The sequence below is a fragment of the Aotus nancymaae genome, unplaced genomic scaffold (assembly GCF_030222135.1).
Source record: "Aotus nancymaae isolate 86718 unplaced genomic scaffold, 86718_ANA_hifiasm-v0.15.2.pri h1tg000067l, whole genome shotgun sequence".
Taxonomy (NCBI): Eukaryota; Metazoa; Chordata; class Mammalia; order Primates; family Aotidae; genus Aotus; species Aotus nancymaae.
This window is the reverse complement of record NW_026988482.1, coordinates 27,283,807-27,310,244: the sequence shown is the minus strand read 5'-3', so window position 1 is coordinate 27,310,244 and position 26,438 is coordinate 27,283,807. Positions and strand designations below refer to the sequence as shown.

The 26,438-nt window shown below is 40.2% G+C and overlaps 1 protein-coding gene and 1 pseudogene across 50 annotated transcripts in view; both read left to right on the top strand.

Annotated features, from left to right (window-relative positions):
* Window positions 1-26,438, top strand: part of PBRM1 (polybromo 1) — a 153,860-nt gene that overhangs the window by 14,297 nt on the left and 113,125 nt on the right. For all 50 annotated transcript variants that reach the window (XM_064367191.1, XM_064367185.1, XM_064367168.1 and 47 more), the window contains 4 exons: window positions 5,968-6,115; window positions 14,716-14,859; window positions 18,605-18,721; window positions 24,692-24,760. In XM_064367191.1, the coding sequence (XP_064223261.1) occupies window positions 5,968-6,115; window positions 14,716-14,859; window positions 18,605-18,721; window positions 24,692-24,760 (478 nt within the window). The remainder of the gene's footprint in view (window positions 1-5,967; window positions 6,116-14,715; window positions 14,860-18,604; window positions 18,722-24,691; window positions 24,761-26,438) is intronic.
* Window positions 20,755-21,268, top strand: LOC105722906 (large ribosomal subunit protein eL21-like; annotated as a pseudogene).

Sequence of the window (26,438 nt, the reverse complement as noted above, 5' to 3'; positions counted from 1 at the left end):
ATTACAGGCATGCACCACCATGCCTGGCTAGTTTTTGTGTTTTAGTAGAGACAGGGTTTCACTTTGTTGCCCAGGCTGGTCTCAAACTCTTGGCCTCAAGTGATCTGTCCACCTTAGCCTCCCAAAGTGCTGGGATTACAGGCATGAGACACCTGGGCCTCCATTCTATTTATTATCTACTGCTAGCTTTGAGTTTAGTTTGTTCTTTCTCTAATTTGTTGAGAGTGCTTTTTTTTTTTGGAGACAGAATCCCACTCTGTTGCCTAGGCTGGAGTGCGGTGGCACAATCTTGGCTCACTGCAACCTCACCTCCTGGGTTCAAGCGATTCTCCTGCCTCAGCCTCCTGAGTAGCTTGGATTACAGACACACACCACCATGCCCAGCTAATTTTTTTTGTTCTTTTAGTAGACATGGGGTTTTGCCATGTTGGCTGGGCTGATCTTGAACTCCTGACCTCAGGTAATCCACCCACCTTGGCCTCTCAAAGTGCTGGGATTACAGACATAACTGACCGTGCCTGGCCGACAATGAAGCATATTTTTTAAATTATTTAATTTTTTTGTTTCATTTTATTTTTTAACACTTGGTTGACATAGGCAGCATAAAAATTAATAGTTCTATGGCTGTGGACCATGACTCACCCTTGTAATCTCAGCATTTTGGGAGGCCGAGGCTGGCAAATCACTTGAGGTCAGGAGTTAGAGACCAGCCTGGCCAACGTGGGGAAACCTCGTCTCTACTAAAAATACAAAAATTAGCTGGGTATGGTGGCAGGCGCCTGTAATCCCAGCTACTTGGGAGGCTGAGGCAGGACAATTGCTTGAGCCCGGGAGACGGAGGTTGCAGTGAACTGAGATCACACCATTGCGCTCCAACCTAGCCAACAAGATTAAAATTCCATCTGAAAAAATATAAATACATAAAAATTAATAGCTTTTAAGACAATATTGAAGTTTTCTTAGTGATAGTTAAAAGGGATCAGTTTTTCAAGTTACACTGAGAGGCATCTTGCACATGCCTTTCATATCTTGCACCACTAACTGGAACATCCTTCCTCTCTTGCTGTCAAAATATAATCACTATTCTGTTCAAAAATCTGGCAGTTCGCTGGATGCAGTGGCTCACGCCTGTAATCCCAGCACTTTGGGAGGCCGAGGCAGACGAATCACCTGAGGTCAGGAGTTTGCAACCAGCCTGACTAACATGGAAAAACTCCATCTCTATTAAAAATACAAAATTAGCTGGGCATGGTGGCGTGCACCTGCAATCCCAGCTACTCGGAAGGCTGAGGTAGGAGAATCATTTGAACCTGAGAGGCAGAAGTTCCAGTGAGCCAAGATTGCGCCATTGCACTCCAGCCTCTATAACAAGAGTGAAACTGTCTCAGGAAAAAAAAAAAAAAAAAAAAATTGAAGTTATTTGTTCTGAAAACATACATGAGTATGTTAGGCAGAAAACTGGTCCCCAAATACTTCCACATTCTAATCCCTGGAACCTGTGAATATGTTGTGTTACGTGGCAGAGGGGAATTAAGTTTGCTAATCAGCTGATCTTGAATTGGAGAGGTTATCCTGGATTATCCATGTGGATCCTTAAATGGGAAAGAGGGAGATAAGTTCAGTCAGAGAGATATTTGAAGATGCTATACTGCTGGCTTTGAAGAGGGAGGAAGGAGACTACAAGCCAAGGAATGCAGGTGAGCTCTAGAAGCTGAAAAAGGCAAGGAAACCTTTTTCACTAGATTCTCTCTACTAGAACCTCCAGAGGGCATGCAGCCCTGCTAATACCTTGATTTTAGACCAGTGAGACCCATTTTGGACTTCTGACCTCTAGAACGAATATAATAAATGTGTTTTGTTTTAAGCCCCTAAGTTTGTAGTAATTTGTTACAGCAGCTCTAGAATGCTAATACAATGAGTTAACTAAAGATTTAGATTCATTCATGATTGTTGATAGTACACTGGGTAACTACCAAGCTCTAAGTTGAACTGAAGGCAAATTTCTCACCTCAACGAGCAGAGCCACTGAGAGTGCAGTGTCACCATCCTGAATTAGTAGAGCCCTGTAAATTAGCCATGGTCGAAAAGAAAGAGTTGTTTTTAAAATGAGGTATCTGTCTCCATATTTGAGTTGGTTTATCAGTAGTAGTCTTCTCAAAGTTGTTATTTTATAGCATAAAGTAGTATGAGCATGTATTTATTGTTTGTCACATTCTAGACACAAGCATTTTTTAGATTATATCTTATTTAAAATTCTGAGCTATCACAGTTTATAGGTGAGAAATTGCACAAGTTCTTGTAACTACTAAGATAGCTGGTGTTTAGACTAAAGTCGTTCTGACTCCAAAGCCTGTGCTCTTAACCATTATGTGGTATAGAGTAACAGCATCATACTGAAGTATACGAAACCTTTTACAGAAGATACCATCCCTCTGCTGCTTCCTTTTCACAGGCAGGTTAGTGCTGAGTGGCAGAGGATACAGACCTTGCATGCTGGACCACTGTCATGTTACAGCCTCAAAGATAATGGTGCCTTTCTCTGACACTCCTATGTGGAGTGTATATTTTTTCTCAGTATTTATAAGAAGTAGTAGTGCTCAGAGCTACACAATTTGTGAATCCCTTTTTGATACTTCATTTTAGTTCCTGTATTTGGCTACTTTGTAGTAGGACATCGAAATCAACAATGGCTGAACCAAAAGAAATTTTTTTCACTTGTGTAAAAGTCCTGTTCTGTGAAGTTGTCAAGGTCCAAGTATTAGCTAACTCCATTCTGCTATCTTTGTGGTATCACTCTTGTCTGCATGGTCTGAGATGACTCACTACCACAACTACGTTCCAGCCAGTATGGAAAAAGAAGGAGTGTTAAGGACATGACTTGGGTATGACATACTTCAGCTCTCGTGTTGGCTAGCTTCAGTTACGCTGGAGAATATGATCTTTAAGGGGTTTTATTGTTGTTTCCTTGGAGATGAGGCTTCACCACATCACACAGGCTGGAATGCAGGCTGCTCACAGGCACCATCATTGCACACTACAGCCTTGACCTCCTGGGCTCAAGCAGTCCTCCCTCAGCCTCCCAAGTAGCTGGGACTACAGGCGTGCAACACTATGCTGGCTGAGAATAAGGTCTTTTTCTTTTCTTTTTCTTTTTTTTGAGAGACAGAGTCTCGCTCTGTCGCCCAGGCTGGAGTGCAGTGGTGCAGTCTTGGCTCACCACAACCTCCGCCTCCTGGGTTCAAGCAGTTCTTCTGCCTCAGCTTCTTGAGTAGCTGGGACTACAGGCACATGCCACTATGCCCAGCTAATTTTTGTATTTTTAGTAGATACAGGATTTCACCGTGTTGGCCAGGGTGGTCTCAATCTTTTGACTTCATGATTCGTCTCCTTTGGCCTCCCAAAGTGCTGGGATTACAGGTGTGAGCCACTGTGCCCAGCCGAGAATATGGTCTGTAGTAGCCATGCAGCATCTTAGAATGCTGTCATCCTGGGAAGAAAGGAGAGTGGGGTAGGGAGTAGCCAGCAGGCTTTCTGCACACCAGGGCTAGTGTTTCTCACTATTCTGATGAAAACTTGACGTTTTGGCTATTTTGCAGCCATGTGCCAGACTGCCCTCACCTGTTGTTGAAAGAGAAAAGTTGTTTTGAAAGAACATACAATATAATCTTGTTTATGTTAAATTTGGCTTGTGTGTACATGTGCCTAGAGAGAAGTCTGGAAGAATGTCTATGAAAATACGAATAGTGCTATTTATTCTGGATTATAAGGATGATTTTTACTTTTGATGGTTTTCTATATGTTTGATTTCGGTGGAAAAAATTAGTAAAACTCTTTCATTTTAAAATGAGAGGACCCTGTTTTGACCATATGATATAGAGTGAGTGGTTGGGATCCTGATATTTCTTTTTTATTTGTGGTAATTTAAAAAATGTGAGTAATCTAGTAGCAGTGATTCTGGGGGATAGTGTTCTTTCTAGACACATGTCCTCATTGAGTTCTCAGATGTCTATAGATAATCCCCTAAACTTGAGAGACTGCTGAGGTCCTGCCTCAGCAAGGAGCACTGGACTGTGGTCCAGTAGGCCCACATGAAGAGGACCATTTTGGATATTAAGTTATCAAAGCCCTAATGTTTGCTGTGAGAAAGTCCCCTGTGGCCGGGCACAGTGGCTCACGCCTGTAATCCTAGCACTTTGGGCTGAGGCAGGCTGATAGCTGTACTTGGCTCAGGAGTTCGAGACCAGCCTGAGCAACATGGTGAAACCCTGTCTCAAAAAAAAAAAAACCAAAACTGAGAAAGTCCCTTGATACCACTGACAACATCAGTATTCTTTCTGCTTTTTCTCTGATTTCTCAAGATTCTCTCTGAATTTTTTTGGTTGAAAAAAGTTCGCGTATAAGTGGACCTGCACAGTTCAGTGGTCAACGGTACTGTATTAACATTTATTTCCTGATTTTGATGGTTGAGTTGTGGTCCTTGTTTGTAGGAAACAAACATTAAATGATCAAGAATGACGGGGCATCATGTCAGAACTTATTCAGATGGTTCAGAAAAAAAGTACTATTTTTACAACTTTTATGTCAGAATAAAAATTAAAAAATAATTTAAGTATATATAATAAAAGAATGATTAGGCCGGGCGCGGTGGCTCATGCCTGTAATCCCAGCATTTTGGGAGGCCAAGGCGGGTGGATCACGAGGTCAAGAGATCGAGACCATTCTGGTCAACATGGTGAAACCCCGTCTCTACTAAAAATACAAAAAATTAGCTGGGCATGGTGGCGTGTGCCTGTAATCCCAGCTACTCAGGAGGCTGAGGCAGGAGAATCGCCTGAACCCAGGAGGTGGAGGTTGCGGTGAGCCGAGATCGCGCCATTGTACTCCAGCCTGGGTAACGAGTGAAACTCCGTCTCAAAAAAAAAAAAAAAAAGAATCATTATAACCTGTCAGCTAAGGTTCCAAGAGAGATTTAAGCCTTAATCACCATGATATTATTTGTAATAACTTACCTCTTACACATCTAGAATGGGGCTGAATACCTACCCCTGTGGGAGAATTGAGAAAATAGTCACTCACATCGATTTTTAGAAGGCTTACTTATCTCCCGTAACTTCATTTGAAAAAAGCCAGAAAAAATAATAAATATCTATGAACCCTAAACCCAAGAAGTTATTTTGGGAACTTAAGAAATTGTCATTAAAATTACTTAAGAAATTTAAGAAAAAAATTATTTTAAGAAATTGTGTCATTATAATTACCTTCAAAGTTTCTTGTGTGTTCCTTACTACTCCCTCCTGCAAGGTATAACTGCGAAGCTAAATTTTATGTTTCTTAGTCCCATGCTTTTTTTTTTTTTTTCCCCAAGAGTTTGGTTGTATTTAGGTGTCTCTCAAATCTGTTCATCTTTGGTAAGCTACTTAAGCCAAGGGATCATCTTCCTCCTTTGTAATTATAGTAATTGCTATTAAAGCAGCATGTGTAATAGGCATTTGATAGAACTTGGTAGAAAAAATGTATGTGGTCCCTCACTTACTGAAGAAAGAGTCCATTTTGTAAGTTTATAAAGAGAGTTGAAACATGTCTATATTTTCAGACTTTTGAGCACTATGAAAGTTGAGTCATCTTCATTTATAAAAAATACCATCAACATAGGTTTAGCATTGGTGCCGTGAACTTTAAATATTTAGCACATAAAAGACCATCACAGATGTTAATTTAGGTTTTTATGTCATTAACATATGTTTTGAAAAGGGAATGCATATACATCTTGCTTTTGTTACTCTCTTTTAGTTCCAATAATGTGAGTTTGATGGCAGATTTTTTTTTTTAAAGTAAGCTCCAAAGTCCATGAAAGATTCTTATATGCTCTGTCATTTGGAATGTTGAACATTATCATAATAGTTTTGAAATACAACTTCTTGTAACCTTCAGATTAATATCTCTTTAAAAAAATCTAAATTGTAACAGAAATCAACCAGACTATTATGAAGTGGTTTCTCAGCCCATTGATTTGATGAAAATCCAGCAGAAGCTAAAAATGGAAGAGTATGATGATGTTAATTTGCTGACTGCTGACTTCCAGCTCCTTTTTAACAATGCAAAGGCCTATTATAAGGTAAGAAATTATGAAATTTGGAAGATCCCAATTTGATTATTATCTGGCTTTCTAACACTTACAAATCTGGCAGGTGAGTAGTGGTTTCTTTTTGTGGCTTGAGTTCACATTTGTCTTATTTGTAAAGAGACTGAACATTCAAATGATTTTTATTTCTTATATATTTACATATTTTAATTTGTTACTTTCTGAGACAGGGTCTTGCTCTGTTACAGGAGCTGGAGTACAGTGGTGAGATCTAGGCTCACAGCAACCTCCACCTTCCAGGTTCAAACAATCCTCCCACCTCAGCGTCCTGAGCAGCTGGCACTAGAGGTGTGTGCCACCATGCCCAGCTAATTTTTGTATGTTTTGTAGTGATGGGGGTTTCACCATGTTGCCCAGGCTGGTACTCCAGGGCTCAAGTGATCTACCTGCCTTGGCTTCCTGACTTGCTGGGTTTACGGGCATGAGCCACTGTGCCCAGCCCATATTCATATGATTATAAGCCATTCTTATTTCTCCTCTGTCTGCTCAAATCTTTTGTCTGTTTTTCTCTTGGTTTGTTAGTCATTTTCATATTTCTGGAATTTTTTTTTCTTTTTTTTTTTTTTTTAGGTACAGAGTCTCACTATCCCAGGCTGGTCTCAAACTCCTGGCCTCAAGTAATCCTCCTGCCTCAGCCTGTGTAGCTGGTACTACAGATATGAGCCACCACTCCTGGCTTTAGAAATTTTTTTTTTTTTTTTTTGAGGCAAAGTCCCACTCTGTTCTCCAGGCTGGAGCGCAGTGGCACAATCTCAGCTCACTGGAACCTCTGCTTCCTGAGTTCAGGCGATTCTCCTGCCTCAGCCTTCCGAGTAGCTGGGATTACAGGTGCCTGCTACCACACCTGGCTAATTTTTTGTATTTTTAGTAGAAACGGGGTTATATTGTGTTGGCCAGGCTCGTCTCCAACTCCTGACCTCAAGTGACCCACCCACCTTGGCTTCCCAAAGTGCTTGGATGACAGGTGTGAGCCACCGTGCCCAGCCATAGAAATTTTTAAATTATTGTAGATACTAATCCTTTTTTGATTATATGTGTTTTTTTTATTCTTTATTTTTTGATTTTGTATGTTGCAGATATCTTCTGCCACTGTGTGTGTATCTTTTCACCCTTCATGGTATTTTTTGATGAACAGAAATGTATTTATTTATTTTTAAAGATAGGGTTTTACCATGCATGGTGTTTTTTAATGAACAGAAATGTATGTATGTATGTATGTATGTATGTATGTATGTATGTATGTATGTATTTAAAAAGATTGGGTTTCACCATGTTGGCCAGGATGGTCTCTATCTCTTGACCACGTGACTCACCCACCTCGGCCTCCCAAGGTGCTGGGATTACAGGCATGAGCCACCATGCTCGGCCGTGTTTTATTTTAATATAATTAAATTTATCAATCTTTAAGTTTGGTTTATTCTTCGTATCTTGTTTCAGAGATTCCTCTTGCCCAAAGATTATATTCTTTCTTCTCTTGTATACTCTTCTTATTAAGTTTTATACTTTTGTCTTTCATATAAGCCTTTAATGCAGCTGGGATTGACTTTTGTCTTTTATAAGATAGGACTTTTTTTTTCCCCACAGGTATAGCCAACGCTATTCTCTCTGCATTTGTTCAGTCACTGTTGTCATCATTTCCGTGTATTCATGGATCTGTTTCTGTCCTTTTATTCTGTTCCGAAGGCCAGTTTATCTGTTACTAGGCCATTCTATTTCTATCTTAATTACTTTGGCTTTATAATTCTTTTTTTCTTTTTTTTTTTTGAGACAGAGTCTCACTCTGTCATCAGGCTGGAATGCGGTGGTACAATCTCGGCTCACTGCAACCTCCGCCTCTTGGGTTCAAGTGGTTCCCCTGCCTCAGCCTCCTGAGTAGCTGGGACTACAGGCATGTGCCACCACACCAAGCTCATTTTTTTGTGTGTATTTTAGTAGAGACAGGGTTTCACTATGTTGGCCAGGATGGTCTCAATCTCCTGACCTTGTGATTTGCCCGTCTCAATCTCCCAAAATGTTGGGATTACAGGCGTGAGCCACGGTTCCCGGCCTAATTCCAACAATCTCCTTTGTTGCCCAGGCTGGAGTGCAGTGGTATGATCTTGGCTCACTACAGCTCCCGTCTCCTAGGCTCAAACAATCCTCCTACCTTAGCATCCCAGTTAGCGTGCAAACATCACATCTGGCTGACTTTTTGTATTTTTGGTAGAGATGGGATTTTGCCATGTTGCCTAGGCTGGTCTTGAACTTCCTGGGCTCAAGCAATACACCTGTCTCAGCCTCCCAAAGTGCTGGGATTACAGGCATGAGCCACCATGCCTAACTTGCTTTCTAATTCTTTATTGAGTAAGAAAGTAGGTTAGCTATACTTGACCTTTTGCCATTTCTTACACATTTTACATTAGTGTGTTAAGTCAACAAGCGCACAAAAAAATTTTTTTGAATTTTTATTGTGATTGTATTGACTATAGGTCATAGTAGTGAAAACTGACATAATGTTGACTCTTTCAGTCTGTGAATTTGGTATGTCTTCAATTTATTTACATCTTTTTAAAAGTGTCTTAGTAAAGCTTTAAATGTTTCTTCATAAAGATTCTAATGTTGTTAAATTTATTCTTGAAATTATAAATGTTTTTGTTTTGTTTTGAGATGGAGTCTTGCTCTGTTGCCAGACTAGAGTGCAGAGGCATGATCTTGGTTCACTGCAACCTCGAATTCCCTGGTTCCAGCGATTCTCCTGCCTCAGCCTCCCAAGTAGATGGGATTACAGGCACGTGCCACCATGCTCAGCTAATTTTTCTATTTTTAGTAGAGACAGGGTTTTGCCATGTTGGCCAGGATGGTCTCGATCTCCTGACCTCATGACCCACCTGCCTCAACCTCCCGAAGTGCTGGGATTACAGGTGTGAACCACCACACCCGGCCTGTTTTTGTTTTTGTTCTTTTGAGATGAGTCTTGCTCTGTCACCCAAGCTGAAGTGCAGTGACATAATCTTGGCTCACTGCAACCTCCATCTCCTGGGTTCAAGCAATTCTGCCTTGGCTTCCTGAGTAGCTGGGACTACAGGTGCACACCACCATGCCTGGCTAATTTTTTATATTTTAGTATAGAGATGGGGTTTCACTGTGTGGCCCAGGCTGGTCTTGAACTCCTGAGCTCAGGTAATCCACCTGCCTCGGCCTCCCAAAATGCTGGGATTACAGGCGTGAGCCACCACATCCAGCATATATATGTATTTTAAAATTGAGATAATATAATTTATATACCATCTTAAAATGTAGAATTAAGGGGTTTTTAGTTATTTACAAAATTTTGCAACTATCACTACTATATAACTCTAGAATATAAAAGAAAACAGGCACTTCCCTTTCCCCCGTGACAGGCTTTGGCAACCGCTAATTTACTTTCCTACTGTATGGATTTGCTTGTTCAGGCATTGCATATAAGTAGAATCATACAGTGTATGGCCTTTTGTGATGGGCTTTTTTCAGTGAATATAATGTCTTCAGGTATCATTCATGTTGCAGCGTGTATCAGTACTTCGTTCTATTTTATGGCTGATTCATATTCCATTGTATGAATATACCACATTTTGTTTATCCATTCTCTAGTTGATGGAAATTTGGTTTCTGCTTTTAGCTATTATGAGTTATGTTGCTATGAATTATGTGAACATAACCAGAGTACCATTTATATAGCACAGTGCTCTGCTTGTGTTCATTGGATCACATGCTCTGCTTTTTAGTTATGTTGCTACAGCCATTTTTTTTTTTTTAATCACGGAAATCTTATGAACAACCTTTTTTTTTTTTTTTTTTTTTTTGGAGACAGAGTCTTATTCTGTCACCCAAGCTGGAACGCAGTGACACGATCTCGGCCCACTGCAACCTCCAGCACCCGGGTTCAAGTGATTCTCCTGCCTTAGCCTCTGGAGTGGCTGGAACTACAGGTGTGTGCTTCCACACTTGGCTAATTTTTGTATTTTTAGTAGAAATGGGGTTTCACTCTGTTGGCCAGGCTGATCTTGATCTTGAACTCCTGACCTCAGGTGATCCACCTGCCGTGGCCTCCCAAAAGGTGAGATTACGCATATGAGCCACTGTGCCCGGCCCTTTTAAAATCTTTATTATTTATTTATTTATTTATTTATTTCTTAAGATGGGATTTCACCATATTGGTCAGGCTGGTCTTGAACTCCCGACCTCAGGTGATCCACCCGCCTTGGCCTCCAAAGTGCTTGGATTACAGGCGTGAGCCACCACACCCAGCCAAATCTTTTATATCCTTACTGATTTGCCTGCATGAACTATCTATCCACTTACTGAATTCAGTGTTTTAAAATCTCTTACTCTCATTATGGATGTGTCTATTTCTCCTTATAATTCTGTTAATATTTGCTTATATGTTTTGAAATTATGCAAATAGGAAAATAGAAGTTTAAAATTACTGTCCTAGTAAATTGAACTTTTTGGCATTATGTGATAGCCCTTTTTATTACTAGTAAAGTATTTTATTTGGTCTATTTTGTCTGTAGTTATACTAGTTTTGTTATAAATGTAGTTATAAATGTAGTTATACTAGTTTTGTTTTGGTGTTTACCTTGTTTTTTTCATTTTTATACCTTTAATACATTCATATTCTTTCAGTGCTTAGGTATGTCTTGTAAACAACATATATCTGAACTTGTTACTCCAGTGTATAATCTTTACCTTTTAACTAGGGCATTTTGACTCTTTACAGTTTTAGTAATTATCATTATGTTTGGATATATTTCTGAAATCTAAATTTCTACTTTCTATTCATCTCATCTTTTTATTTATTTATTTTATTTTATTTTATATATTTTTTGAGATGGAGTCTTGCATAGCTGCCCAGGCTGGAGTTCAGTGGCGTGATCTTAGCTCACTGCAACCACCGTCTCCCGGGTTCAAGCAATTCTCCCTTCTCAGCCTCCCAAGTAGCTGGGATGACAGGCACCTGCCATCATGCCTGGCTAATTTTTGTATTTTAGTAGAGACGGGACTTCACCATGTTGGCCAGATTGGTCTTAAACTCCTGACCTCAGATGATCCACCCACCTCAGCCTCCCAAAGTGCTAGGATTATAGGCAGTAGCTACCGCGCCTGGCCTTAAATCCTTTTAAGAGATGAAGTCTCACTAAGTTGCCCAGGCTGGCCTCAAACTCCTGGACTCAAGCAATCTTCCCACCTCAGCCTCCAGGTAGCTAGGACTGTAGGTGCCCACCACCTTGCTCAGTTTCTTTATCTTACTCTTCAGTGCATTTTGTTAGTTTTTTCTTTATGCCTTCTTTTGATTTTGTTTATTCAAAAATTCTTTTTTGTCTTATTACCTCTAAAATTTGGAAATTGTAACACCTATGGATAACCTTTTAGTTCTTACCCAAGATGTTTTATTATGCATAATTAACTCATCAAAGCCAGAAGCTAATCAGGATCTTAATTCTCCAAACGGTATAATTACTTTAGAATAATTCAACTCTGATCACTCTTTTTCTTATTTATAATGCTGGTGCTGTGTACTTTAGTCCTTTTATGGCAATTTTTGAATCTCATAGAACAGTGGTCCTCAAGCTTTTTGGCGCAAGGGACCAGTTTTGTGGAAGACAAGTTTCCATGGACAGCAGTGGATGTAGTGGGCAGGGTGAGAATGAAACTTTTCCTTCTCAGATCATTGGGCATTAGATTCTTATGAGGAGCTCACAACCTAGATCTCTTGCATGCACAGTTCACAATAGAGTTCACACTCTTATGAGAATCTAATGCCACAGCTGATGTGACCGGAGATGGAGCTCAGGTAGTAATGCTGTCTTGCCTGAGCTCACCTCCTGCTGTGCAACCCAGTTCCTAACAGATCATGGACTGGTAGCTGTTTGTGGCCCAGGGATTGGGGACCCCTGCCATAAAATAATTGAGCCAGGCATGATGGCTCATGCCTATAATCTCAGCGCTTTGGGAGGTTGAGGCAGGAGGATTGCTTTAACCAGCCTAGGCAATGTACGAAGACCCCATCTCTATGGGGGGGAATAAAAAAAGGTTTTAATTGGCCGAGTGTGGTGGAGTGCACCAGTAGTCCCAGCTACTTGAGAGACTGAGGTGGAAGGATCATTTGAGCCCGAGAGTTCAAGGCTGCAGTGTGCTGTGACCATGCTACTGCACTCCAGCCTTGGCAACAGTGAGATCCTGTCTTTAAAACCATTAATAAAGCCGGGCGCGGTGGCTCACGCCTGTAATCCCAGCACTTTGGGAGGCTGAGGTGGGTGGATCACGAGGTCAAGAGATCGAGACCATCCTGGTCAACATGACGAAACCCCATCTCTACTAAAAATACAAAAAATTAGCTGGGCATAGTGGCGTGTGCCTGTAATCCCAGCTACTCAGGAGGCTGAGGCAGGAGAATTGCCTGAACCCAGGAGGCGGAGGTTGCGGTGAGCCGAGATCGCGCCATTGCACTCCAGCCTGGGTAACGAGCGAAACTCCGTCTCAATAAATAAATAAATAAATAAATAAATAAAACCATTAATAATAATAATACTATTGATTTGTGGAGTCAGTACCATTATTACTACTATCTTTATTCTTCATTTCTTTTTGCTATTGAGAAGTCATTCATCAGTATAATTGTAGTTCCTTTAAAGGTTATCTGTTGTTTCTTTTCTGGCTATCCTTAGTATCTTTTTCTCTTTTGTATTCTACAGTTTCATTGTGACATATTTAGATATCCTTTTATTTATAGAATTTGTGAGGAGTAGTGCTTCATAAATCTTAGATTGGTGTTTCTCATCATCTTTGGAAAGTTTTTTTTTTTTTCTTTTCTTTTATTTTTTTTGAAACAGAGTCTTGCTCTGTAGCCAGCCGCCAGGCTGGAGTGCAGTGGCGGGATCTCGGCTCACTACAACCTCCGCCTCCGGGGTTCAAACAATTCTCCTGCCTCAGCCTCCTCTGAGTAGCTGGGACTACAGGCGCATACCACCACGCCCAGCTAATTTTTATATTTTTAGTAGAGACAGGATTTCACCATGTTGGCCAGGATGGTCTTGATCTCTTGACGTCCTGATCCGCCCGCCTTGGCCTCCCAAAGTGCTGGGGTTACAGGCATGAGCCACTGTGCCCGGCCCATCTTTGGAAAGTTTTTATCCATGTCTTAGCATTTTGCTTTTGCCCTGTTCTCTGTTCTTGTAGAAACTCTGACTGGATATTATATTAGACTTCCCACAGGTCTCTGTTTCTCTTAACTTTTCATATTTTCTGCTTTTGTGTCTATGTTGCTTTTTTAGATAATTTTTTTAGTTCTTTCAGTTTTCTTGGTGAAATCTCTTTAATCAGTTAAATACAAAATTAGCATTTGCATTTTAATTTTATTTTTTCTATACGTAGGAAGTAGCTTCTTTTTTAGAGTCTCTAGAACTTCACTCATATTTTCAAACTCATTGTTTCTTTAAACTTTTTCTTTTTTTAAGAGATAAAGTCTTGATCTGTCACCCAGGCTGGAGTGCACTAGCTATTCACAGGCACAGTTGTAGCTCACTGCAGCCTTAAACTTTTGGGTTCCAGTGATCCTCCTGTCTCACCCTCCCAAGTAGCTAACAGGTGTGCGCCACCATGCCCAGTTTTTAGACGTTTTTAACACACCTGTTTTTTATTCTATGACAGAGTATTCTGATAATCTAATATTTGAATTCTAATATATATATATATTTGTTGAGTTTCACTGTCATTTTTGCTAGCTTTCTCTTGTGATTCTTTGATTCTTATGTGGCTCATGACTTTTGACTATGGGCTTCTATTTCTTGGAACTTTATCTTTAGAGATCACTGAAGCATTAAATCGAAGTTGGTTTCATCCAGAGATGATTTGCTGCTTGTCCAGGGTGACTGGCCTATCTTTGTTAAGGCTAATTTGTGATGAAGAGTTCTCAGAGGAGATTGATTTCATGCCTCCTCTCCGTGCCGTGGTTTGAGATAGGCATGAGTTTAGATAGGTAGAGATTGAGATGGGCAGTCCTCCTTGTTCCCTGGCAGTACAGACACTGATTTGAGTTCCCACTAGCAGTGCAGCTATGGCCTTTGGATTCCCAGCTTCTAGTAGAACTTGACTTTTGTCTCTCCTTCTTGCTGCCCAGAGAAGCGTTGGAAACCAAAGCTTGGTTTTATCAAGGTGAATATTTGACTTCAATGTTCTGGGTTTTCATTTGGGTTCCTGCTTTTACTCCTTACTTCTATGAACATCTTTACTTTCTATTGGCATCCCATGGATGCATTTTTAAAGTTTTATTCTATTTTTTAAACATTGCATTCGACATTGTTTTTACTAGAAGGTTTCAGTCAAGAGTTTGTCATGCTCACTATACTTCAGGAACAGACATCTTCAAACAACGTATTAAAGAATTTCAAAATAGAATATTAATCATGAGGATATTAACATTTGTAATAGAATTTTTAAAATTGTGTCTTAAAATACTAGTCTTTGCTGAAAGAGGGTGCTTTAAAAGTAGCAACTGATTTCCAATACATTACTAAAGTGATTTTTTTTTTTTTTTTTTTTTGGTTAACATATAGCCAGATTCTCCTGAATATAAAGCTGCTTGCAAACTCTGGGATTTGTACCTTCGAACAAGAAATGAGTTTGTTCAGAAAGGAGAAGCAGATGATGAAGAAGATGATGAAGATGGGCAAGACAATCAAGGCACAATGACTGAAGGAGTAAGTGTGCAGCTGTAACTTGTGATGGATGGGCTTTTGGAAGGCAGAGAGAGCCCCTGCTTATGATTCCCTCTGGGCTGTTGTGGGCAACAGGAATTCCTGTGCAATTGTATTGGTAAATGGGAGGGTAAAAGGACATTCAGCCAGAGAGCCCCACTCCATTTTTAAGGGCTCCTAGGATATCCTGGACAATTTGTGCCATGTGTGGTGATTTTCATGAATTGTACTTATCTTAATGCGTATTTCCCGCTCAGTTTTAAAGAGAATCTTGATATTATCAAGGACTAGTCCAGTATTGCTACATTGAGACATCATGTAAGGGAAGGCAGTGTTGTGATTAGAAGTTGGAATGTAATCACCTTAGTGAGGAATATTTCTGTAGGTAATGATGGTTACTGTTCCTAGAACATACCGGGTGTGTTTCTGCCTCTGGAATTTTGCAGTTGTTCTTCGGCGTGGAAAATGCTTCCTTTGGCTTTTCCCATGACTGGCTCTTTTTTATTATTCTGACACCATCTAAAATGGTGTTAACTGAGACAGGACTTTCCTGACCACCCTATCTAAATTGTTTGCTCTGCCTTCCTCCTTTTCAGCCCCTACCCCACCCTGTCATCACAGGGTTGTCTTCAGTTTTTATAATGTCGCTATATATGAAATAGCATACTAGTTTACATGTTTTTCTCTCTTCCCCCAAGTAGAATGATAGCTCCTCAGATGGTATCTTCTTGCTCATTTATTCCTGATATCTACAGTATGCGTGACGTGTAGCTACTGATAAATATTTACTAAATAAAGACTCATGTTCGATGGCCAGGCATGGTGGCTCACACCTGTAATCCCAGCACTTTGGGAGGCCATGGCGGGAGGATCACTTGAGGTTGGGAGTTCAAGAAAGCCTGGCCAACATGGTGAAACCCTGTCTCTACCAAAAATACAAAAATTAGCTGGGTGTGGTTGCACACACCTGTAATCCCAGCTACTCATAAGGCTGAGGCAGGATAATCGCTTGAAACCAGCAGGTGGAGGTTGCAGTAAGCTGAGATGGCGCCACTGCACTTCAGTCTGGGCCACAGAGTGAGACTCTGTCTCCAAAAAACAAAAAACAAAAAAGACATGTTTGAAAAGAAAAAAAAGAATAGTATAGGGGATCACAAGTCTTTACTACAGCATATTGTCCTTTCTTCTGTAACTTATCTACGTAGGCCTTTTGCAGGAACACAGAGAAGCAGTGATAGGTGAATTTCTCAAAAATATGATTACTTCTTAGAGTCTCAAAATATAGTTCCTAGTCAGGTGCTATGGCTCACCTCTGTAATCCCAGCACTTTGGGAGGCCAACGTAGGCAGATCGCCTGAGATCAGGAGTTTGAGACCAGCCTAGCTAACATGGTGAAACCCCGATTCTAGTGAAAATACAAAAATTAGTTAGGCATGGTGGTGGCACTGGTAGTCCCAACTACTCCGGAGGCTGAGGCAGGAGAATTTGTTGAACCCAGGAGGCAGAGGTTGCAGTGAGCCAAGATCATGCCACTGTGCACCAGCCTGGGTGATAGAGTGAGAGACTCTCAAAAAAAAAAAAACATGTACACACACACACACACACACACACACACACACACACACAGTTCCTATATATATATTGTATCTATTTCATATATATATATAGTTCTTTAGCACCTTGTCAATTTCTTAAAGTAATTAAGTGATTGGAACTAGATAGAATGCTAAAAATAGGAATTCCCTGGAAATTTACTCTCTGATTATGAATACAGGAGAAGCAGCCCATACTTTTTTGGGAAGAACACTGCTTGCAGAGGCCCCACCCTTAGTGTGGGCCTGTAGGGCTGTAGTCAAAAAATGAAAATCCCTACATTTAAAACTTGCCTGTATTTCTTTTTGTAATACATAATTGATGAGAAATTGGGAGGATCTTGTACATCTACATTATACCTCCCAAGTCTCTTTCAGATTTTTTTTTTTTTTTTTTTTTGAGATGGTGTCTTGCTCTTTCACCCAGGCTGGAGTACGGTGGGTGGTGCAATCACGGCTCACTGCAGCCTCTACCTCCTGGGTTCAAATGATTATCCTTCCTCAGCCTCCCAAGTAGCTGGGATTGCAGATGCCCACCACCATGCCAGCTAATTTTTGGATTTTTAATATAGACGAGGTTTCACCATGTCGGCCAGGCTGGTCTCCAACTCCTGACCTCAGGTGATCTGCCCGCTTCCACTTCCCAAAGTGCTGCGACTATAGGTATGAGCCACCATGCCAGACCCCAAGCCTCTTTGTAGCTCTATGATTCTCATGGAGGAAGAAGAAATTTTCAGGCTTCTAATTTTTAAATCAAGGATGATTTTCTTGGGACTGGTGCAGTGGCTCACGCTGGTAATCCCAACACTTTCAGAGGCTGAGACTGGAGGATCGCTTGAACCCAAGCATTTGAGACCAGCCTGGGCAATTTAGTGATATGCCCATGTCTACAAAAAGGAAAAAAAAAAAAAATAGCCACGCATGGTGGTACACATCTGTGGTCCCAGCTGCTTGAAAAGCTGAGGCAGGAGGATTGCTTGAGCCCAGGAGTTTGAGGCTGCAATGATCCATGGTCACGCCACTTCACTCCAACCTGGACGACAGAGCGGGGAAAAAAAAAGTGTTGGACCTTAAAATTGAGTCTATACTAAATAAAAAGAGCTTCTGTTGGATTGGGACAAAATGCCAGTGCTCTGATGATTTAAACCAGAAATAACCATTACTATTTATTTTATATGCACAAATAATGATTTGGACTAGAAGCATCATTTAATCCTTGACTGAGACATCCCATTGCTTATTCTAGAAACTTGCTTCAAACTTGGACCCTCCCTGGTCAAGTACTCTTTGAGGCATATACTTTGTTGAAATAGTGACTAAGCTAGGTATAAACCAGTCAATCTGAAGAGCAGAAATGGTGTACATTGATTTACTTAATCGCTATTTAGTGTTGACGTAATTTGAATTCAGTTGTTAGACCTGGTAGAGCACCCCGTGGTTAAAAGTATGTAAGTAATCATTGTCCTGTAAGAATATGAAGACTTCAATAGATGTGAACGGCAGATATAGAAATGACCAACTGTTATGGGACATGTTTTCTCCTGCTGAGTTACTCATTTCACATTTGTGGCACTTAAACTTTGCCATTACAATATTTACTGTAGAAAAAGTTTCAGTAAAAGGACCTAGTACAAGAGATTTCATTGCAAAAATAATATAAGGATCCTCATTAGTTTCATATAGGTTGTTCTAGGGATGCAATGCCTGTGTCCAGCATAAGAACATTATGGGATATTCTTGAAATTTGGACTTAAAATAAGCACTGCTTAGAAGTTGCTCTTTTTGGCCTGACATGGTGGCTCATGCCTATAATCCCAGCACTTTGAGAGGCCAAGGTGGAAAGACCACGAGGTCAGGGGTTCGAGACCAGCCTGGCCAACTTGGTGAAACCCTGTCTCTACTAAAAATACAAAAATTAGCTGGGTATGGTGGTACCTGCCTGTAATCACAGCTACTTTGGAGGCTGAGGCAGGAGAATTGCTGGAACTTAGGAAGCAGAGGTTGCAGTGAGCTGAGATCACGCCACTGCACTCCAGCCTCTCCATCTTCAAAAAAAAAAAAAAGTTGCTCTTTTGAATTAGCTTTACAATTTTAGAAGCTATGTAATATTCAACATTTTATTCTCTTACAAAGGACTTTTTTCTCCTCATTACCAGTCTTCTCCAACTTACTTGAAGGAGATCCTGGAGCAGCTTCTTGAAGCCATAGTTGTAGCTACAAATCCATCAGGACGTCTCATTAGCGAACTTTTTCAGAAACTGCCTTCTAAAGTGGTAAGTGATCCAATTAAAAACAAGTAAGTTACGGTGTTTTGTTTTTAGTACTTCAAGAGTTTTATTAGTTACTAATAAATAAAGTAAGTTTAGAAGGAAGATGTTGGGCCAGGTACAGTGGCTCATGCCTGTAGTCCCGGCACTTTGGGAGGGTGAGGCGGGCAGATCACCTGAGGTCAGGAGAGACCAGCCTGGCCAACATGGTGAAACCTCATCTCTACTAAAAGTATAAAAGTTAGCCATGTGTGGTGGCGGGCACCTGTAATCCCAGCTACTTAGGAGGCTGAGGTAGGAGAATTGCTTGAACCTGGGAGGTGGAAGTTGCAGCGAGCTGAGATCACGCCACTGCACTCCAGCCTGGATAACAGAGTGAGACTCCATCTCAAAAAATAAATAAAAGGAAGATGTTTGAGGCAGCCATGAGATCCTCTTCACAGCAGTACAAAAGGTCTATAATTTTACATAATCAGAAAGTTGTGATTTTTTTTTTTTTTTTTTTTTTTTTTTTTTTTTGAGACGGAGTTTCGCTCGTTACCCAGGCTGGAGTGCAATGGCGCGATCTCGGCTCACCGCAACCTCCGCCTCCTGGGTTCAGGCAATTCTCCTGCCTCAGCCTCCTGAGTAGCTGGGATTACAGGCACGCGCCACCATGCCCAGCTAATTTTTTGTATTAGTAGAGACGGGGTTTCACCATGTTGACCAGGATGGTCTCGATCTCTTGACCTCGTGATCCACCCGCCTCGGCCTCCCAAAGTGCTGGGATTACAGGCTTGAGCCACCGCGCCCGGCCTGATTTTTTTTTTTTTTTTTTTATATTTTTTGGTTGATAATTCTTTTTGTTTGTTTCTTGTGGTAAAAGATGCATATCATAAAATTAATCATTTTAGCCATTTTAAAGTGTATAGTTCTGTGGCATTAAGTACATTCACGTTTTTATGCAACCATCACCACTCTGTGGAACTTTTTAGTCTTATGAAACCAAAACTCCATACCCATTAAACACTAAGTCCACTCCCCTCTTCTCCCAGCTTCTGGCAACCACAATTCTGCTGTATATGAATTTGACTATTCTAGGTACATCATAGAAGAAGAATCACACAGTATTTGTCCTTCTGTGACTGGTTTATTTCACTTAGCATATGTTCAGGATTCATCTATATTGTAGCCTGAATCAGAATTTCATTCCTTTTTAAAACTGAATAGTATTTTGTTATTTGCATATAATACATTTTGTTTATAAGTTTTTTGGGGTGTTTCATTTTGTTTCGTTTTGTTTAGAGATAGGGTCTCACTGAGTTGCCTAGGCTGGCCTGAAACTCCTGGACTCAAGTGATCCTCCTACCTCAGCCTCCCAAGTAGCTGGGCATACAGGCTTGTGACACCATGCCTTACTACATTTTGTTTAGTCATGCATCAGTCAATGGCCATTGGGTTGTTTGCAAGATTGGCAATTCTTCAATGATAAAATAAACACCTTAACTAAGCCTTTTTCTTTTTTTTCTCTTTCTTTTTTTTTTTTTTGAGACGGAGTCCTGCTCTGTTGCCCAGGCTGGAGTACTGTGGCATGATCTTGGCTCACTGCAACCTCCGCCTCCTGAGTTCAAGTGATTGTCCTGCCTCAGCCTCTCACGTAGCTGGGATTACAGGCATGCAACCACCACACCCAGCTAATTTTTGTATTTTTTAGTAGAGACAAAGTTTCACCATCTTGGCCAGGATGATCTTGAACTCCTGACCTCAAGTGATTACCTGGCTCAGCCTCCCAAAGTGCTGGGATTACAGGCATTAAACTACCACGCCCAGCCTAAACCTTGCATTTGTAAGAGTGGAAACTTTCTCTTTGTACAGGAGATAGAGTAAGAGGAAGATAAATGAGTTTTTCTTCCTTTTACTTCTCTTTGATATCTTGGTGTTCCTAAAAAGAGAAAAATGAATTGTGTACTCTTCTACCTGAAAAAGGAATGGGCTTTCTAGACAAGTGAGACCTTTAAAAAGTATCAGAGCACGGAACCGCCATCTTCCAGTAATTTGCCAAAATGACTAACACAAAGGGAAAGAGGAGAGGCGCTTGATACATGTTCTCTAGGCCTTTTAGAAAACATGGAGTTGTTCCTTTGGCCACATATATGTGGATCTATAGGAAAGGTGATATTGTAGACATCAAGGGAATGGATACTGTTCAAAAAGGAATGCCCCACAAATATTATTATGGCAAAACCGGAAGAGTCTACAATGTTACCCAGCATGCTGTTGGCATTGTTGTAAACAAACAAGGGCAAGAGTCTTGCCAAGAGAATTAATGTGCGTATTGAGCACATCAAGCACTCTAAGAGCCGAGATAGCTTCCTAAAACGTGTGAAGGAAAATGATCAGAAAAAGAAAGAAGCCAAAGAGAAAGGTACCTGGGTCCAACTGAAGCGCCAGCCTGCTCCACCCAGAGAAGCACACTTTGTGAGAACCAATGGGAAGGAGCCTGAGCTGCTGGAACCTATTCCCTATGAATTCATGGCATAATTGGTGTTAAAAAATAAATAAATAAAATACCTCTGGACTGTAAAAATAAATAAATAAAAATAAAATAAAAAGTATCAGAGCTCCTTATGCCTTTACACCCAAAAGATAATTAACATATAGATTTGACTCACATTAGCCTATGAAACTGCAAATATTTTCATGGCCTCAGCATTCTTGTATTTCTAGGTAAGGATTTACTTTCAGAAGTACTCTGTGGTAGCACTTAGCCCTATTGTGATCATTTACTTTTGTGTCTACCTTCTACTCCCTGAGTTTCTTGAGGACAGTAACCATACTGTATTTACCTTTGTGTTCCTGTCTGTAACTGGAACCCAGTAGGTCATAGGTATGCAAGATTCTTGTTGACTAATGAGTAGCATTTCCTCATCAGTCATTGTTTCAAGATTGGTTATTTAAAGGTGTGCCTTAACTAGCTGTAGGATAGTTACAACATTAGAAATAAAGCATCTGACCACTGCTGTCCTATGGGTGAATCTTATTAGAAAGATCTAATTAGTATATAGCTCATATGACTTAAAATTTTAAGCAAAGAAGAAAACAGTATGATGATTCTTTAAAGAATTAAGCATGGAATTACCATATAATCCAGCAGTTCCACTTTGGGTATATACTCCAAAGAAAGTGAAAGCACAGTATTGAAGAGATATTTGTATACCCATATTCATAGCAGTATTCAAAATAGCTAAAAATGGAAGCAACTCAGGTCTTCATCAGTGAATGAATGAGTAAACAATATGTGACATATACATAGAGTGGAGTATTATTTGGCATTAAAAAGGAAGGAAATTCTGAAACTTTCTACGTGGATGAACCTTAAAGATATTATGTTAAGCAAAATGAGCCAGTCACAAAAGGACAAATACTGTATGGTTTCTCATATGAGGTACCAAGAATACTCAAAATCTTAAGAGACATAAAGTAGAATGGTGGTTGCCAGGGACTGGAGGGAAAGGGGAGTTATTTAATATGTACAGAGTTTCCATTTTGCAAGATTAAAAAGTTCTGCAGGTGGATGTTGATGATAGTTGCACAGCAGCGTGAGTGTACCTAATGCCACAGAACTGTACACTTAAAAATGGCTAAAATGGTAAATTTCATGTTACTACTTGAAATTTATTTTACTACAGTAAAAAGAATTATAAAAGAAGTACAAGATAGGTGCAGTGACTCATACCTGTAATCCTAGTGCTTTCAGAGGCCAACATAGCTGAGACTGTCTCTACAAAACAAACTTTTTTTAATTAGCTGGGCATGGTGATGTGCACCTGTAGTCACACCTGTTTAGGGGGCTGATTTGGGAGAATCACTTGAGCCTAAGAGTTCAAGGTTTCAGTGAGCTATGATCATGCCACTGTACTCCAACCTTGGCAACAGAAATAGACTCTGTCTCTGTTTCTCTCTCACTCACTCTCACTCTCATTCATACATGCACACAATAGAAGAGTACAGTCTTTGCTCAAGATTTATTCTTACTATGCAGAAGATAATCATTGATAGTCAACAACAGTGATTTGGGACAATGAAACATCAATAATTAGTTCCCCATTTTTACCTTGAAGGTCACCTTGAAGGAGCTGGTTTGGAAAAGCAGGTTTCTATTGGTTCCCCTGGGTGTTACAGTTTGAAAGACAACAGGGATTGGGACCTGAAGGGGCAGGGCAGTTTTCACCTTTCCTTAGTAAGTTCATCCCAAGCAGGCTGGCTGTGAGGGAGAGGTAGATTGGGAATATGTGGGATTGGATGACTTCTGATTACTTTGTACACCATGCTCGGTGGCCTTGCCATATTTTGTCCTCTGAACTTTCTCTCAGAAGTAGAACTGGTGAAGAAAAGGGGCAGAAATAGAGATTGATCCAAGTAAAGGAAGGAGTAGGGTTAAGAAAGTCATGGTAAGCTTAGGGGACAGATGAGATAAAGCAATGCTGAGATCATCGTTCAGCCTAGTAACTGAGTGAAGGCTGCTTTTCTTGTTGTTATTTGGGCTTCAATAGGGTTTGAACAGGTTGGAAGAGCTGGGAGAGCACAATCTGACTTCCCCTGAGCCTCACCCACCTGAGAAGACCAACTTTTGGTATTTGGGCAACTATACTTATTCCCTCCAAGGAAGAAAATCTGTAGGAAAGCCTGAGGGCAGTGAGTAATTCTAGGTTGTTTTGAAAGCTTCAGTGATATTCCTCAGCATATTCAACTTTTTGGGATGAGCTAGTATTTGATAAATCAGAAGTTGCTAATAATTTTGCTTCATTCATTCATTCATGAGATGGAGTTTCGCTCTTGTTGCCCAGGCTGGAGTGCAATGGTGTGATCTCAGCTCACTGTAACCTCCACCTCCCAGATTCAAGTGGTTCTCCTGTCTCAGATACCCAAGTAGCTGGGATTGTAGGCATGCACCAATGCACCCAGCTAATTTTGTATTTTTAGTAGAGAAAGGGTTTTATCATGTTGGCTAGACCGGTCTCGAATTCCTGACCTCAGGTGATCCACCCACCTTAGCCTCCCAAAGTGCTAGGATTACAGGTGTGAGCCACTGTGCCCAGCCTGCTTCATTTCTTTAACAAAGTTTCATTCTTTTTTTTTTTTTTAATTTAGTAATAGTAACAAATAACAAAGTTTCATTCAAAAGGTATTTTGTTTTGAAAAAACTTACTTTGACTGAAATAAGCAGAAGCATCAAGTTAAACATGAAGCTAACAAATTTTGCAATCTGACTTCTTATAAATCCTATCAAAGTTTATGTGAATATTATATAATTATGTTAGATTATAAAATTAAAACAGCTTGTAACAAACTCCTGAAAAGCATTTTTTCTGCACCTTGAATGAAAAATTGTAGAATTCTGTGAATATAGAATTTTTTTTTTTTTTTTTGAGACGGAGTCTCTCTCTGTTGCCCAGGCTGGAGTGCAGTAACACGGTCTTGGCTGCTCATGGCAACCTCCGCCTCTCGGGTTCAAGTGATTCTCCTGCCTCAGCCTCCTAAATAGCTGGGACTACAGGCGTGTGCCACCATGCCTGGCTAAATTTTTTTGTATTTTTAGTAGAGACAGGGTTTCGCTGTGCTAGCCAGATGGTCTCGATCTCTTGACCTCGTGATCCGCCTGCTTTGGCCTCCCAAAGTGCTGGGATTACAGGCATGAGCCACATCGCCTGGCCTAGAATTTTTTAAACACATTAAATTATAGTATGCTAGTTGCATAATAATTCTCAATACCAAGTGTTAACTTTTATGTCATGCTGTTAGATAGATCATGAAGCTTCTTAAAATCAAATTCTTTTTGCTTCAGATACAATAAATATGCTGTATAGCTGTGTCTTTAGCCTTGAATCTCACAAAGCTGCTTAACTGGTTGAACAACAGATTGTCAGTGTACTTCCTTCTCTTCTGATTAGCTGAATACTTTAACTTATTGAGCATGCCTGGCTTTTTGTCTTCCAGCAATATCCAGATTATTATGCAATAATTAAGGAGCCTATAGATCTCAAGACCATTGCTCAGAGGATACAGGTATGAAGGTGACCATATGTAAATATGTGTGGTTTAGAGCAGATTGGCCTATGATCTTTGCTAGGAGCTTTTAGAAAACAGAGAAGCTAGATGTCTCTGTAAGGGGTTAGTAGCAAATCATGTAAACAAATTAAAATAGTGTTACTAATTGTAGTTTTGGATTGCATCTTAGGACAAAAAAGCATTGGTTACTGACATTTCTGGTTATAAAAGATACATTGGCAATAAAAGCTTTGTTGTTTGATTTTTATATTTTTATTTTTAATTTTTGTGGGTACATGGCAGATGTATATATTTATGGGGTACATGAAATTTTAATACAGGCATACAATGCGTAATAATCACATCAGGGTAGACGGGGTAACTTATGGTCTATTTTTATCTGCTTCGAAATAGCTTTAGGATACGTTAGAATAAAAGGTACCCACAATGGATGTTAGAGTGTAAGGTCAGTGGAATTAGATGCTACATTTTTCTCTTTTGCTCTCTCTACCCTCCCCTTCACTGTATCCCTAGCAGTAAATAGTGGCAACTAATCACTCACATAGACTTGGTATGTAACTAGTACTGTTTTAAGTGCTTTAGCCAGTTAATTCTTAAAACTCCACAGGGTAGTACTGTTAGTATTCTCATTTTACAGGTAGAAAACTGAAGCCCAGAGATATTAAGTAACTTACCCAAATCACCACCTAGTAAGGAGAACTAAGATTTGAATCCAGACAGTCTGACTCCGGTCTGTGTTCTCAACCCTTACAGTTACTGTTTCTCCACAAAGTAGGTGCTTAATAAGTATTAATTGTGTGACTGACTAGGATTTAAAATTTGATGATTAGAAGTAACAGAAAATATAGGGAGAAAGAGCTAAATTGTACAAGAAATTTAGTATTTAGAGTAGAACTGATGTAGTTCTTTTTCTATCTCTACTACTTACCAGCTATGTCACTTTGGTCAGGTGATTTGCCTGTTTCCTCTGCTGTATATTGCGTGTAGCATCGCCACTTTGCAGAGTCATAGAGGTTAGTGATAATATAGATAAATCATCTCACATAGAATGTACAGCATGAGGCCCCCGTAAATATGAGTCACTGATCTTCCCAGGATAAGGAGGGTTTGCTGCTCCCAGGAGGTAAGGCAAAAAGGAAAACAACGTGTTACATAGTCTCATTGAGAAATGAGACTGATAGCAACTTTGGTTTGCCAGGAAGGAGTAACTTCCTTGGCTTTAAATTCTAAGATTAGTAAAGAGTAACAGTGTATAATTACTGGTACCACAGATAAATTTTCACAGAATGATAAAATGCAGATTCCCTAATGTATCATCTGTTTTTTTTTAACGGTGTTTTGTTTTGTTTTGAGACTGAGTCTTGCCATGTCACCCAGGCTGGAATGCAGTTGTGTGATCTCAGCTCACTGCAACCTCTGCCTCCTGGACTCAAGTAATTCTCCTGCCTCAGCCTCCCTAGTAGCTTGGATTACAGGTGCCTACTAACATGACTGGCTAATTTTTGTATTTTTAGTAAAGACTGGTTTTCACCATGTTGGCCAGGCTGATTTCAAACTCCTGACCTCAAGTGATCCACCTGCCTTGGCTTCCCAAAGTGTTGGAATTACAAGCGTGAGCCACCATGCCCAGCCTCATCTGGCTTTTAAATCATCCCAATAACTGCTACTGAGAATG